This window comes from Paroedura picta, chromosome 1, assembly GCF_049243985.1.
Source record: "Paroedura picta isolate Pp20150507F chromosome 1, Ppicta_v3.0, whole genome shotgun sequence".
Lineage (NCBI taxonomy): Eukaryota > Metazoa > Chordata > Lepidosauria > Squamata > Gekkonidae > Paroedura > Paroedura picta.
Genome location: NC_135369.1, coordinates 162,328,067 through 162,341,560, shown reverse-complemented (window position 1 = coordinate 162,341,560; position 13,494 = coordinate 162,328,067). Strand labels below are relative to the sequence as shown.

Below are 13,494 nucleotides of genomic sequence, written 5' to 3'. Positions count from 1 at the left end.
CTTTGCATTCTGGTTTGTGACCATATAAATGAACTTGACTTGAATATATTGCTTTTGACGTTTTAATGTTTCATGTATTAAATATGTATTCTAAAAACTCTGGAGACCTAAATAGCTATGACTCCTTCACTGACCTGATTTTGTCACAGCATTCCAAAAATGTATTTATTTATTCGTTTCTTAGATTTCTATCCCGCCCTGTCTTAAGTGACTCATAATCTTTAAAAAGTCACTGTCCTAAAAAAAAAGTTAACATGCAGCCATTAGACCAAAGTCATTCTGAACTCTGAAATATATACTTGCAACCAGTAGTTAAGCAATAGAAGTAGCACAGATTTTCCTGTCATTCCTAACAGCTCCAATTGAGGTACATGGTGCACAATATGTTTCTGGAAAAGCAGAATCTTTAGCAGCTTTCCTGGGAAGTCCAGGCATGGATACAGCAATCTGTCAGAAGGCAACAATGGCAAATAGATTTTCCCAACCTTATCCCAGAAAGATAATCCCTGAGATCCCAAGATCTCTGTGGACTACGAGCTCCATGGATTCAGGGAACTGCAGCATGAAGCAGGTATCTATTGTCATGGTCGTGGTATCTATTGTCCTTCTTCAATCCGTAGACTTGCATTTGCTCAAGAAGGGGCCAAGGATAATTTTACCATTTTTCACTGTAGTTCCCCAATCCATGTGGCTATTGCTCTACATGGGTCCCCCAACTTCAAGAACTGTCTTTCCAGGAGTCAAGAGACTGCTGGGGGAAAGACATGCATGGGAAATCTTCATCTGATAGTAGGGTTCAAGCTCTGGGTGGGGACATACCTAGGGATTATGGAGGCGGAGCCCGGAGAAGGCAGATTTTAGGGAGGTGAGGAACCTCGTCACGGTAGAATGCTAGAGAGTCCACCCTCCAAAGCAGCACTGGTCTTTGTAGTCTGGAGATCTCAAGAACCAACCTAGAGATTGGCCACTATAGTGAGGAGATATTCTGAAGGGATAACTCTTACCAGTGTGGCGATATAATGGAGTGAGCTACACAAGTGCAAAGTCATAAAGAAACATTTCAAATGTAAAGAGGGTGCTCACTGGGAGGTGTATGGTACACGTAGATATATCTTCGGAGTTATGCTACCTAACCTGCACAATTCAGGCATGGATGTGGCAGTCCATCAGGAGAAGGCACTGACAGATAAGGTCACCCATCCCCAGTTGGCAACTGCAGGTCTCTCGCTGCTATAGTTGATCGTGAGGCAACCAAGAAGTTCCCAACCTGTAGCTGACAACCCTACTTCTCCAGCAAAATGTAATGGGAAGAAACTTTACCCAAGGGGAGTGGTAACGCCATTGTTTCAAGGCAGTTATTTCGTTGATCTGAAAACTGTTGTCAGCCATTCAGTCATGTCCAACTCTTGGCGATCCCATGGCTCAGCTGTTGCCATGATCCCCCAACCCCCACCGCCTCCCTCAGCCGTGCAATGTTCTGGAAATTGTAGAAGGCCTCAACTAAGGCTCTGGGTTTCTCCATCAATCCACTCATGGAAATTTAAGATTTTCTGCATGGTTTAACAGTGTGTCAGTCTAGCAGTGGGTAGGCCAAATCCCCATTTAGCCATGAAACTCACTGGATGACCTCAGGACAGTCATTCTGAATCTAACTTAGTCCCTTTCCCAGTGTTACTGAGAAGAAAACCACATAAATTGCCCAGTGAATGAAGATCTAATGTGATTAATGAGATACATCCTAATTGATAACCACACTATTTCAGGGACAGCTTGGTTCAAGTGGGTCTCACACCTTGAATGAAACTTAGTTGGTCTTAAAGGTGCCATTAGACTCAAGCTTTGTTTTGGGACAGCTTGGTCGTCTGTATGTGACTCTAGCAAGCATCAAGGAAGACTGCCATATATCAGGTGCCAACAGGTGGGAAAACTGTGACAAAACTGTTCGCTGCATCCACTCAAATTTCCCTCTTCCAGCCTGGCTCACAGACTTTCTATATGGAAAGACTGCAGAACTAATACTAACCCTCCTTGCCTGCTATGCCCTTGCTACACAGAGTGGACAAACAACTACTCTATCCCCTACAGCCTCAGAATTTAAACAGATTAGCAAAACTCACAAAGTGCAATCTGCCAACCTTCATCTGAAGCTCGACAAAAAATTGATTCCCTCCGTGCGCGTAATGTTGCACGCTCCGTTCTCAAAGTCAAACTTTATTACACTAGACCTCATGCTCCATTCTCAGGAAACCTTTCTTTAGAAGCACACAAGAAAAGCCACTGTCCATGCAGGTCTGTGTGAATGAAGTTAATTCACTACGCTCTTTTCTCATGTGGTTGTTGCACAATAAAACCCAACTCAAAAACACCCTTTTAGGTAATTAGACCTCCAAACATAGATTATCTCGAGGTACCTGCTCACTGACAATATCATCCTTGTTTCTCAAGCACATTTCATTCACATCCCAACTGCTACCCAGTTAGTAGATTAGGCCAAGAGATTTCCCTTGCACAAGGCTAGGGATCGGAACCCAAATCACCACGCCAGTCAACCTATGCTCACCTGTATTTCAGTTTAGCTCGGCCAAAACAACCTAAAGCAGCCTTCCTGATCAACTAAGTTCAACAAATTCATCCGAGAGCAGTAATGTAAAAGTCAACAGCAGACAAAGTACTTTGTTTATATCACTACATTTACATCTAGACTTTTGTCCGCAACGGAATTGGAAGTGGTCTACAGAGGGACTTCCAAGAGCTCTCCCATCCAGATCTTTCTAGCTTCAGCAATATAATTCAGGTTCATATGTCTGGCCCAGCACCATAGCCTGGCACAGAACATAAACTGTACTTATTTATTTATTTATTATATTTATATACCACCCTCCCCGAGGGCTCAAGGCGGTTTACAGAAAACAGGGACCATACAATTAACACATGGTAACAGGTAACAATAACAGCAGTAATATTATAACAATAACTAGTAGTAAAGCCCGCTGAAACAAAAATTCAGCGGGCGCTAGGGGCCTGGGGAGCTTCTTTCCTCCCCCGCCCCCGATCTTCAAAAAAGCTCCCCAGGCCCGGGGAAGCTTGCGGAGCCGCAGATCGCCTTCCCCGGGGCTTGGGGAGCTTTTTTCCTCCCCCCCCCAATCTTTTAAACGCTTACCAGGCGCCAGGGAAGGCGCTGGGCGGCTCCCCGGGGTCTGGGGAGCCGTTGTCGGGTAGAGAGCAGGGACCAGCGAGCATACCTTCGCTCTCCATGGCCAGCAGAGTAATGGCCGCCGTGGAGTGAAGGTAAGTTCTGGTGGGGGTGGGGCAGGTTATATTCTGGGAAAACAGCCAATCATCTTGTGATTTTGATGTGATTAGCAGTTTGGGGCTGGACTGACAAGCAGAGGGCTCAATCCCGATTGGGCCCTCTGCTGGTCAGTCAAGGGGAAGGGGCCTATCGGCACCCTTCCTCATCCCGGACAGGGCCTGCCCTCGGGGCCCTTACTGTTTTATTTCTCCCGCTCCGCCAGGAGTGGTTAAAGATAATTTAACATGATAATAACAATGATACATAAAATAGAAATTGTAAGAGCCTCAGCTCAACTCTTACTGGACCCTGTGGGCAACCGATTAATGTTGGCCATAGAGGGGGGGGAGCTTGAGGGCCAACTGGAAGCGATGGTTTGGTCGACCTCAACCAAATGCCTGGCGGAGGAGCTCCCTTTTGCAGGCCCTGTGGCACTGTTTATATATTTGAAAATATATGTATTGTACGTGCAGAATACTTGCTCAAACATGCCCAGCATAGACTACACTGAATCACAGAGTTGGAAGGGGCTATATAGGCCATCTAGTCCAACCCCCTGCTCAACGCAGGATCAGCCCTAAGCATCCTAAAGCATCCAAGAAAAGTGTGTATCCAACCTTTGCTTGAAGACTGCCAGTGAGGGGAGCTCACCACCTCCTTAGGCAGCCTATCCCACTGCTGAATTACTTGACTATGAATTTTTTTTCCTGATATCTAGCCTATATCGTTGTACTTGAAGTTTAAACCCATTACTGCGTGTCCTCTCCTCTGCAGCCAATGGGAACAGCATCCTGCCCTCCTCCAAGTGACAACCCTTCAAATACTTAAAGAGGGCTATCATGTCCCCTCTCAACCTCCTTTTCTCCAAGCTGAACATTCCCAAGTCCCTCAACCTATCTTCATAGGGCTTGGTCCCTTGGCCCCAGATCATCCTCGTCGCTCTCCTCTGTACACTTTCAATTTTATCTACATCCTTCTTGAAGTGAGGCCTCCAGAACTGCACACAGTACTCCAGGTGTGGTCTGACCAGTGCCGTATACAATGGGACTATGACATCTTGTGATTTTGATGTGAATCACAATTTCTTACACAATAATATATAGTCTTTTACCTACACTGGGCCATTTCACTTGATTAATTGATTTAGATTTTTATATCACCCTCCTAGTGAGCCAGTCCAGGGTGGTGTACATACACACACACGCACACACACATATATATACATATACATATTTATTTATTTACTTGGATTTTTATACCACCCATTCTTTGTAACTCTGGGCGGTTTACATAGAACACTGCATAAATTTACATGGAACATTATAAATTATATAATTTATTATAAATTATTATAAAATTATAAAACATTATAAATTTACATGGAACATATGCATACACACACACATATATATATATTAAAACCAGTTAAAATTAAGTTTAAGTTAAAATTAGGCAGTTTAATAATGTAAAAGTGGCTCTCAGGTTTAAAGTAACTACATCACTAAAGCAACTTGAAACTCCTCTGAATGCACCTGAGCAAAACTGTAGTCTTGTAGCTTACCATAAAATGTATGATGAATAGGTGAGGCCCAGTAGATTAGACAGCAGCAAAATCAGGTTTGGCTTCATGCATGCAAACATTATGGACCCATAGAGTTGTTCTCTCTTGCCCCAGAGGGACGGACCAGAACCAATGGGATGAAATTAATGCAAAAGAAATTCCATCTAAACATCCGGAAGAAGTTCCTGACAGTTAGAGCGGTTTCTCAGTGGAACAGGCTTCCTCGGGAGGTGGTGGGTTCTCCATCTTCGGAAATGTTTAAATAGAGGCTGGATAGCTATCTGATGGAGAGGCTGATTCTGTGAAGGTTCAAGGGGGGGAAGGTTACAGTGGATGAGCAAGAGGGTTGTGAGTGTCCTGCAAAGTTCAGGTAGTTGGACTAGATGACCAAGGAGGTGCCTTCCAACTCTATGATTCTATGACTCATCAACGTTGAGAAAGGCTCACTGAAGATCATGCTCAATGCTCAAACAAGGCAACCAGAGGGAGCTTTGGGGCAGAACACTCTGGGGGGGTCCTTGGTGCTCAGACTGGCAGTGGCTCCAGGATAATAATTTAACATCACTGCTACTTGATCCTTTATTCTGGAGATGCCGGGTTTGAACTTGGTACCTTCTGCCTGTCAAGAAGATGCTTTACCACTAAGGGTGGGCAAATTGTGGCCCTCCAGCTGTTTGTGGACTACAATGTCCATGAGCCCCTCAGGGGCTCATGGGAATTGTAGTCCATGAACAGCTGGAGGGCCACAATCTGCCCACCCCTGCACTAAACCATAGCCCCTCCAGAAATCTGTTGTCTATAAAGAGGGGATAAGTAGCTCCTAGCAACAAGTGACCATAAGGAAAAACAGAGGGCTATAAAGATCAGATCATATGGAAAGCACAAAACAAAAAGCCACCATCATTCAGCTCTCAAGATAAAGAGCTGGCAAATTCCAAATGCACGTTCTTGTCCTTTCTCATAGCAACACCCAAATAAAATGCACAAATGCCTTACAGGTAACCTATCTTGGTTTAAAAAGGAGTGTAGAAAGAATTATCTTTCAAGCTATCAAAGCATGAGGTTTGGCAGTAACTTAATCCCTCAACAGAACTGCAGGTTCTGTTAAGAAAACAAGGCCATATTTTCTAAAAAGGCTGCAAAATGTGTATATTTGACAGCCGTCTTATGTCAAGATTGAACTTCTGAAGGGTCTATTGGCACAGTGAACTGTGCATACAATACTAAATGGCATTTAGCAAGATCTGGAAATAAGTCTTCTATTGTGTATTTAATTACTTCATAACTACTGGTTTGTTTTTCTGCTTGAATAATTTTTTTTTAAAGGATAGGAAAACATTACAGCAGTAAGTATTCTGTGCTTTGCAGGGATACTCTGGTCATAATGCCAAGGTAGTGTCATGTTGCAAGACTGTTGGTCTTTTGCTTTAAATTTTGTTCACAGTAGAATCGATCAACGCTCACCTCGCTAAGAAATAGAACAACGCTTGAGTTCAGTGGCATCTTTTAAGATCAACGAAGTTTTATTCAAAGTATAGGCTTTTGTATGAATGCACACATTATCAGATACAGTGAAACTGAATATCCTCAACCATTACAGATAGGTAGAGAGAGGGTTGGGGGGGGGTTAATTGTCAGGAAGTGCTAGCTAGAATCAAGATGCATAAGGAACAAACTGGAGCGTGTCCAGAGGAAGGCAACAAAGATGGTGAGGGGTTTGGAGACCAAGACGTATGAGGAAAGGTTGGGGGAGCTTGGTCTGTTTAGCCTGGAGAGGAGACGACTGAGAGGGGATTTGATAACCATCTTTAAGTATTTAAAAGGATGCCATATAGAGGATGGAGCAGAGTTGTTCCTTCTTGCCCCAGAAGGATGGACCAGAACCAATGGGATGAAATTAATTCAAAAGAAATTCTGTCTAAACATTAGGAAGAAGTTCTTGATATAGTGATTTCTCAGTGGAATAGGCTTCCTCAGGAGGTGATGGCTTTTCCATCTTTGGAGATTTTTAAAAAGAGGCTGGACAGCCATCTGACAGAGAGGCTGATTCTGTGAAGGCTCAAGGGGGTGGCAGGTTACAGTGGATGAGCAATAGGGTTGTGAGTGTTCTGCATAGTGCAGGGGATTGGACTAGATGACCCATGGGATTATCACCCGGTTATATGCAAAGGTATACCCTGACTAAAACTTCATTGGCCTTAAAGATGTCACTGGACTCAAAATTGTTCTGCTGCTTCATATCAACATGGCGACCCACCTGACCTATCCTGCTAACTAGTTTAAGGTCTGTCAGGGGCTTTACGCACCGGGATCTTTGTTGCAAATTGGTCACTGAATGAAAAATCGCCATTTAAAGTAGTGGAATTCGTCATTATGCATACCTGCCTTTGTAGTGGAATCCAGTTGCGTTTTGTAGCGTTTCCCACAGGCTTCCGGTCTCGGCAGAAATCGCTAGAAAGGAAGCGCTATTGCCAAGCTCGTCCCGCCCCTGGCCGTCAAGCAGCCAATGGGCAGCCGTTAGCATGCTCCCAAACAGCCCCTTTCCCTTTAAGAAAGGTTAAAAAAAAAAAAAAAAACAGACCCATAGCAACGAATCTGGGTAGATTCGTTGCAACGGAGAGACCCATCCAGCTGCCTGGTGTGTTTGAGCTGTCGTTTGATCGTTGCCACGCTTCCTCCGAGTGAAACCCCCCCCCTCTCTCACGGGCCCGATTTTCGGCTGAATGAATGTGTAAAAAATAAAGGGACTTTATTTCAGCAAACGTGCTTTTCTGTGGTTTGTGCTTAGTGACTAAAGGGGAGGGACTGAAGCCAGGGAAGCCTCTAAACAGAAAGAGGCTCGCTGGTGCGTTTATCCCCGCTCGCTCGGAGAAAAAAAAATGGCGATCGCTTCGCCGGAAGATCAGAGAAGAGAGCCAGGGGGAGGGACTTTGTAGAAACCGCAACAATGTTAACGCACAGGTCTTTTTCGCTAGTGTTGCAGATTGGTTGCAGGACTGTATCGCTTTCCGGAGGGTGAATCCACTTTTGGGGATTTCCCTGAAAGCGCTACAAGGAAGCGCTTTTTGCAGATTGGTTTCAGGTGTGTGGCAGATTGTCGACGACGTTGTGCAAAACGGCAAATCAGTAGCGTTTTCAATTGGCAACCATTGTGCTATTTTGAAGGCGTGCAAAAAGCCCCTCAATCTTCTCCATCAAGAAACCTATGGCAGCCCTCCTAAGATCAGTTTCCCGGGAGTAAGTACCACTGAATAAAATAATATTTACTTCCAAGTAGACCTGCTTAGGACTGCTCCTTGCTTAACCAGTATAGTTTTGCAGAGCCAACAAACTTTCCCACTAGTGAAATGAGAAGGAGCTCTTGACCACTAAGCAAGAGATCATGGGGCCTTTTTCAATGGCAGATCAGGGAGTGCAAGACCAAGTGAAAAGGTGGCTGGATCCAACCCATCGTGTTTCATCATGTTTTCTCATTTACAGGCCACCCTACAGAGTTACACCCTTCAAAGTCAACTGACTTTAATGGATTTAGAGGGATGTAATTCTGCTTAGAGTGGCACTTCCAGGGCTCAAAAGGGCTCACAATAATTTATTCTGTTTATAACTTTACATTATGACATGATGGCCTCCTGTATTCGAAGAGAAGATAAAAACATTATCAACTAGCCCATGTCTTTAAAGTATTGGATATTAAGGGCATCTCCATATATGAAAACAGCAATTATCAACAGCAACAATGGTATAGGGATTACCAGAGTACAGATATAAGGTGAGAGTAAATTAGCAGTAAATTAGTAAACAGCATCACGAAGAGTTGCTGGATATCTTCACAGTGCTGTTTACTAATTCACCCTCTCGGTGTATCTGTACTCTGATGGTTCCTATTTCATTGCCTGAGGAAGTGTGCGTACACATGAGCATTCACACCTTGAATAAAACTTGGTTGGTCTTAAAGGTGCCACTGGACTCAAATTTTGTTCCAGTACCTTCTTATATCACTCTTCTAAAACCGGACAGGCCATACTCTGAAAACAAATGCAATAATATAGTCCTTTCCATCCGAAGATACTTCTCCTACATTGGAAGATTTTAAAATGGGGCAGGCAGCAGAAAAGGTACACAAAAGAACACGACTGGTATACTTGCAGTACAATCCTAAACACAACTGAAGTCAACGGGGTTAGAAAGTATATCTCTGTTAGGCTGCAGCCCTTGGCATACTTCCTAAGAAGCTACTGAACTCATTTCACTTCTAAGTATACATGCTTAGGAATACCCTAGCAGTTTTGCCATACCAGCAATGACACAAGAAGAGTTCAGCAGTGGAATAGGCTGCCTAATAGTTCAGCAGTGGAATAGGCTGCCTAAGGAGGTGGTGAGCTCCCCCTCACTGGCAGTCTTCAAGCAAGGTTGGATACACACTTTTCTTGGATGCTTTAGGATGTTTGGGCTGATCCTGCGTTGAGCAGGGGGTTGGACTAGATGGCCTGTATGGCCCCTTCCAACTCTATGATTCTATGATTCTAAGAGGTTCTGTAATTTACAATTAGTCTCTAGCACTCTCATCCTTCATATCACAGAGGTATAGTGGCTAGACTATTTGGCCCTCCAGATGTCCATGGACTACAATTCCCATGAGCCCATGCCAGCGAATGGGAATTGTAGTCCATGGAAATCTGGAGGGCCGCAGTTTGACTACCCCTGGGCTAGAGTGTCAGTAGGGGGACTCAGGTTTAAATCCCCACTCCTTTCACAAATACTTCAATTAGTTTCTCAGCTCAACCTGCTTCATGGGGTGGTTGTCTGAGGATAATACAGAGGTGAGAACAATGCTCTAAGCCGCTTTGGAATCCCTACTGGAGAGATAAGGAGAATATAAATATCTAAATAATTAATCCAGCAGATAGAATGTTCCACTAACAACAGTGATTCTTTCATTCAAGTATGTCTTCAGATATCTTTATTATCTCCCGATCCAAGCCCAGTACTAGATTTCAGTAGGTCTTTACTTCTGAGCAAGAGGCTAATAGGATAACCAACAACCGTAGCCACACCCCACTGCATTTTACCAAAACAATTATTGCAAAGAACCTGGATTTTGTTAAAGGCAGATTAACTTTAGCCATAAGTTACAGAATATTGTATAGAAAACCCCTTGATGAAAAAACACATTTCAGCCCCAAGACTGATCTACTGTTCTTGTGGGCCAGTTTTACCCCATCATTAACATGGATGCATTTTTAAGTAATATTCACAACCACCATTTCCCAATGTTTCTAGCAAAATATACGTTAATACAGAGACTCTTGCACCCCTGAGTGCAGCTGAATGCCTTCTTATGAAGGATGCTTTCCCCCCTCCTGTTTGCAAATCGCTCTGGCAGCTAGACAAAATCTGACCTGCCAAGCAGGAAGAGGACTTGATGCCAAAGCCCATACATATTCAAGCGGCTGGCTGCTCAGTGTCTCTGCCCTACAGTCCTTTCCATGGCATTAAGCTAAACGGAGCAGCAAATTAGAAGCTAGGGCTCCCAAGACAAAGATGATGACAGTATTCCAAACACAGCAATGACATATTCCCAGAAGAAGCAGAGCAACCAGGAATGGTTCATCTTAAAACACAGATGGCTTCCTCAACACGAACAGGAACAACAAGCAAGTTTCTGGAAACCTGGGCAAAAGTCAACGCACCACAAGCACGCTCGAAACAAAAGCGAAGACTCATCCAAGCGGCTGCAAATTTACTCAACACAAAAGACAAAAGCCACTGCTAGGCTCCACAGGCAGCAACCAAAGTGCTCAAAGGTAGGAAACTGGCTATGATACACTAGGAAACACCAGAAACAAATTACCCGCTATACTTTTAGAATTGTTGTTTATTTCACTACCTGAAGGAGTCCCAAAGCATCTTACAAACGCCTTTCCCTTTCTTTCCCCCCAACAGACACCCTGTGAGGTAGTTGGGGCTGAGAGAGCTCTAAGAGAACTGTTCTGTAAGCACAGCTCTGGGAGAACTGTGACTCGCCCAAGATCACCCAGCTGGCTGCATGTGGAGGAGTGGAGCATCAAATCTGGTTCTCCAGAGTCCGCCGCTCTTAACTACTACACCACACTGGCTTAACCACGACACCCCACCAAACCCGGATTACCTGGAGAAGTCCACTTTGCCGGGTGAATGAGAGTCGTAATAATCCATCAGTTCTTTCTCCAAAAGCACATGAAGAAAGTGCCTTGTGAAGCCCAGAGAATAAATCTGCACATCGGGGTTTGACTGCTCTCAAGTGCTCGGCAACACCTTATTAAAACTAGAGCGACAGCACTCAAAGCCATCAAACCCGCACACACACATAACTTAAAAAAAAAAATCAAGAGGGTTTCAGGTGTGACTCAAGTAATGATGCCCCAGTTAAAATGACTCTCCTCGCCCAGGCTGTGTCCTTGCGTCTCCCAAGGAGGTGGAGAGAAGCACACCCAGCCCTTCATTAGGCGCCCGCATCTGGAAGGTACAATCAAGGCAGGAGCCCCAGGCCAGGTGGGGGGTCTGGGCTCTCCTGTGGGAAGGTGGGGCCTTGGAGCACCTCCCAGCAGGCGGCAAAGACTCCACGGCTCCCTGTTGAAAGAGGGGAAGGGAGAGATGGGGGTGACCGAGGCCTCCGCTGAGGTGTCGGGTTTCCTAGTCCCAATGTGGCTTGGGAGGCAAAGAGGGCCGCCCCCTCAGAAGGGACAAGCTGGCTGTGGGGGAGGCCAGAAGCCCCCAAGGCGGCCCTGCGGTTTACCAGCCAAAGCAGGACAGAGGCTAACCTGGGGGAGGCCAGCCAGGAACACGCCACAAGACGGAACCAAACTGAAACGTCGGAAGTCCTGTTTTACCAGACGGCGGGAGAATCAGACCCCTGCTTCGCTTCTTCCCGGGGCGTCAGGAAAGAAACTTCCCCTCCACTCAGTCCCACACGCTCCCCAGTGAAGCGACGGGGGGGGGGCACTCTCCCACAGCCCCCACAGAAAGTCAGGTGCGTCTCCCCACAAGGGCTACTCAAACTGCGGCCCTCCAGATGTCCATGGACTACAACTCACATGAGCCCCTGCCAGCAAATGCTGGCAGGGGCTCATGGGAATTGTAGTCCATGGACATCTGGAGGGCCGCAGTTTGACTAGCCCTGGTCTGAACGCTGAAGCCGCAGAGCCAAGTCTGCGCCCAGCGGCCCCTCGGAGAGTTTTCTCCCAGGTCTAGGATTTCATCCGGGAACGCGGCAGCGCGGAGCCCTTGACGGACGCTGGGTCGGTGTTCAAAGTGGCCCCGGGCTCGCACGAAATCCAGGCGGGTCTGGCGGCCCCTGAAAGGGCCCGTCCAGCAGGGAGGCCAAGCATCTCACTCGAAGGCGCCACCGGAGCGCTCTCCGGGGGAGTCCGAAGCCGAGCAACTCCCGGGGGTTTCTTCCCTGTGAACCTGTCGAGCCGTGTCTCCCCCCCACCCCCCACCCCCCACCCCCCACCCCGGAGACAGCGCTGGTTTTCCTGGGGCCGATCCCGGCGCCTGAAAGCGCCTCCTTATCGCGCCCATCGAAGCCTCTCTGCGGAGAAAGAGCCGCCAACACGCACGCTCCGTATCCGGGCAGAGGGGAGCGCCGCCCGCTGCCGCGAACAGGTGGACAAGCAAGCCCCAGGACGGCAGGTGCCCACGCCCGCCGGCGGCCCAGGCAAGGGAGCCCGCCGGTCTCTCCCGAGCACGGAGGCACCAGCGTGGCAGACAAGCGGAGCCGCTCGCCCGTCCGCTCGGACAACCGGCCGCTGCCTTTCGAAAAGGAGCCCCGAAATGTCTTCCGCCGACGGCTCGCGTGGCAGCACTAGGCGCTGTGCTCCCGGGGGGGGGGAGAGGGGGATCCAGCCCCCCTTCACCTGCCCCCCTACACCTGCCGTGCCCGTCAATCTCCCCCGCTGGGAAGGCAACCCCCCCCCCCGGCTCAGTCCCGGATCCCCATCGAGGGTAGCGGGAGCAGCTGCAAGACGCGCGGCCGGAGATGCCGTCCCACGGGCAGCGGCGGGCGGGCGGGTGTGGGGTCAGGGGCAGAAACACCGGTCGGACCTGCCCGGACTCCGGCCCCCCCTCCTTCCTTCCCTCCCTCGGTCTCCCCTTTCCAGTCTGCCCAGCTCGATCACTTACTTGTCGTATTCTTGTGTCATGTCTGGCAATCAGTGGGTGGCAGAACTGGCCGGGCTGGTTGGGACGGGACTTGGCCGCGGCGCGGGCAGCTGGGGAGGGGAGCGCGACGCCGAGCGAGGAGGACGCGAGAGAGCGCGCAGCCCGCCGCACAAACGGGTTTTGTCAGCTTTTCTCGCTCGCTCGACCAGCTCCCGGGAGGCGCAGGTGGAATGGGAACGGCGCCCGCCTTCCGATTGGCTCTCGCCGGCAGGCTGGCGGTGGGCGGGACGGCTCCCCGGCGGAGCGACGCCCTGGCGGCCCGCCGGATTGGTGGGGATCGAGGGAGGGGGCGGGGCCAGGCGGGGTTGCAAAGTTCCAAACGGCGGCTTGGGGGTTGCTGCGTTCGCTGTCGCGGCGCCGCGGCGCCCGGACGAGGCTGGCCTCGCGGGGGGGAGTCCGAAATTGCGGCCGCTTCGAGGCTGCTCGCTGGAGGAAGATCCGA

General features: G+C 48.0%; 1 protein-coding gene across 6 annotated transcripts in view; it reads right to left on the bottom strand.

Moving 5' to 3' along the window:
- Window positions 1-13,209, bottom strand: part of GRHL1 (grainyhead like transcription factor 1) — an 80,502-nt gene extending 67,293 nt beyond the window's left edge. For 2 of the 6 annotated variants that reach the window (XR_013226623.1, XM_077310541.1), the window contains exon 1: window positions 4,854-5,488. Coding sequence is in view for 5 of the 6 variants with exons in the window: in XM_077310541.1 (XP_077166656.1) it covers window positions 4,854-4,933 (80 nt within the window). In the remaining variant the exon portion in view is untranslated. Of the gene's footprint in view, window positions 1-4,853; window positions 5,489-11,001; window positions 11,842-13,013 lie in introns of those variants that run through there. The other 4 variants (XM_077310556.1, XM_077310547.1, XM_077310533.1 and 1 more) reach the window with 4 other exon arrangements.
- Between the last annotated feature and the right edge of the window lie 285 nt (window positions 13,210-13,494).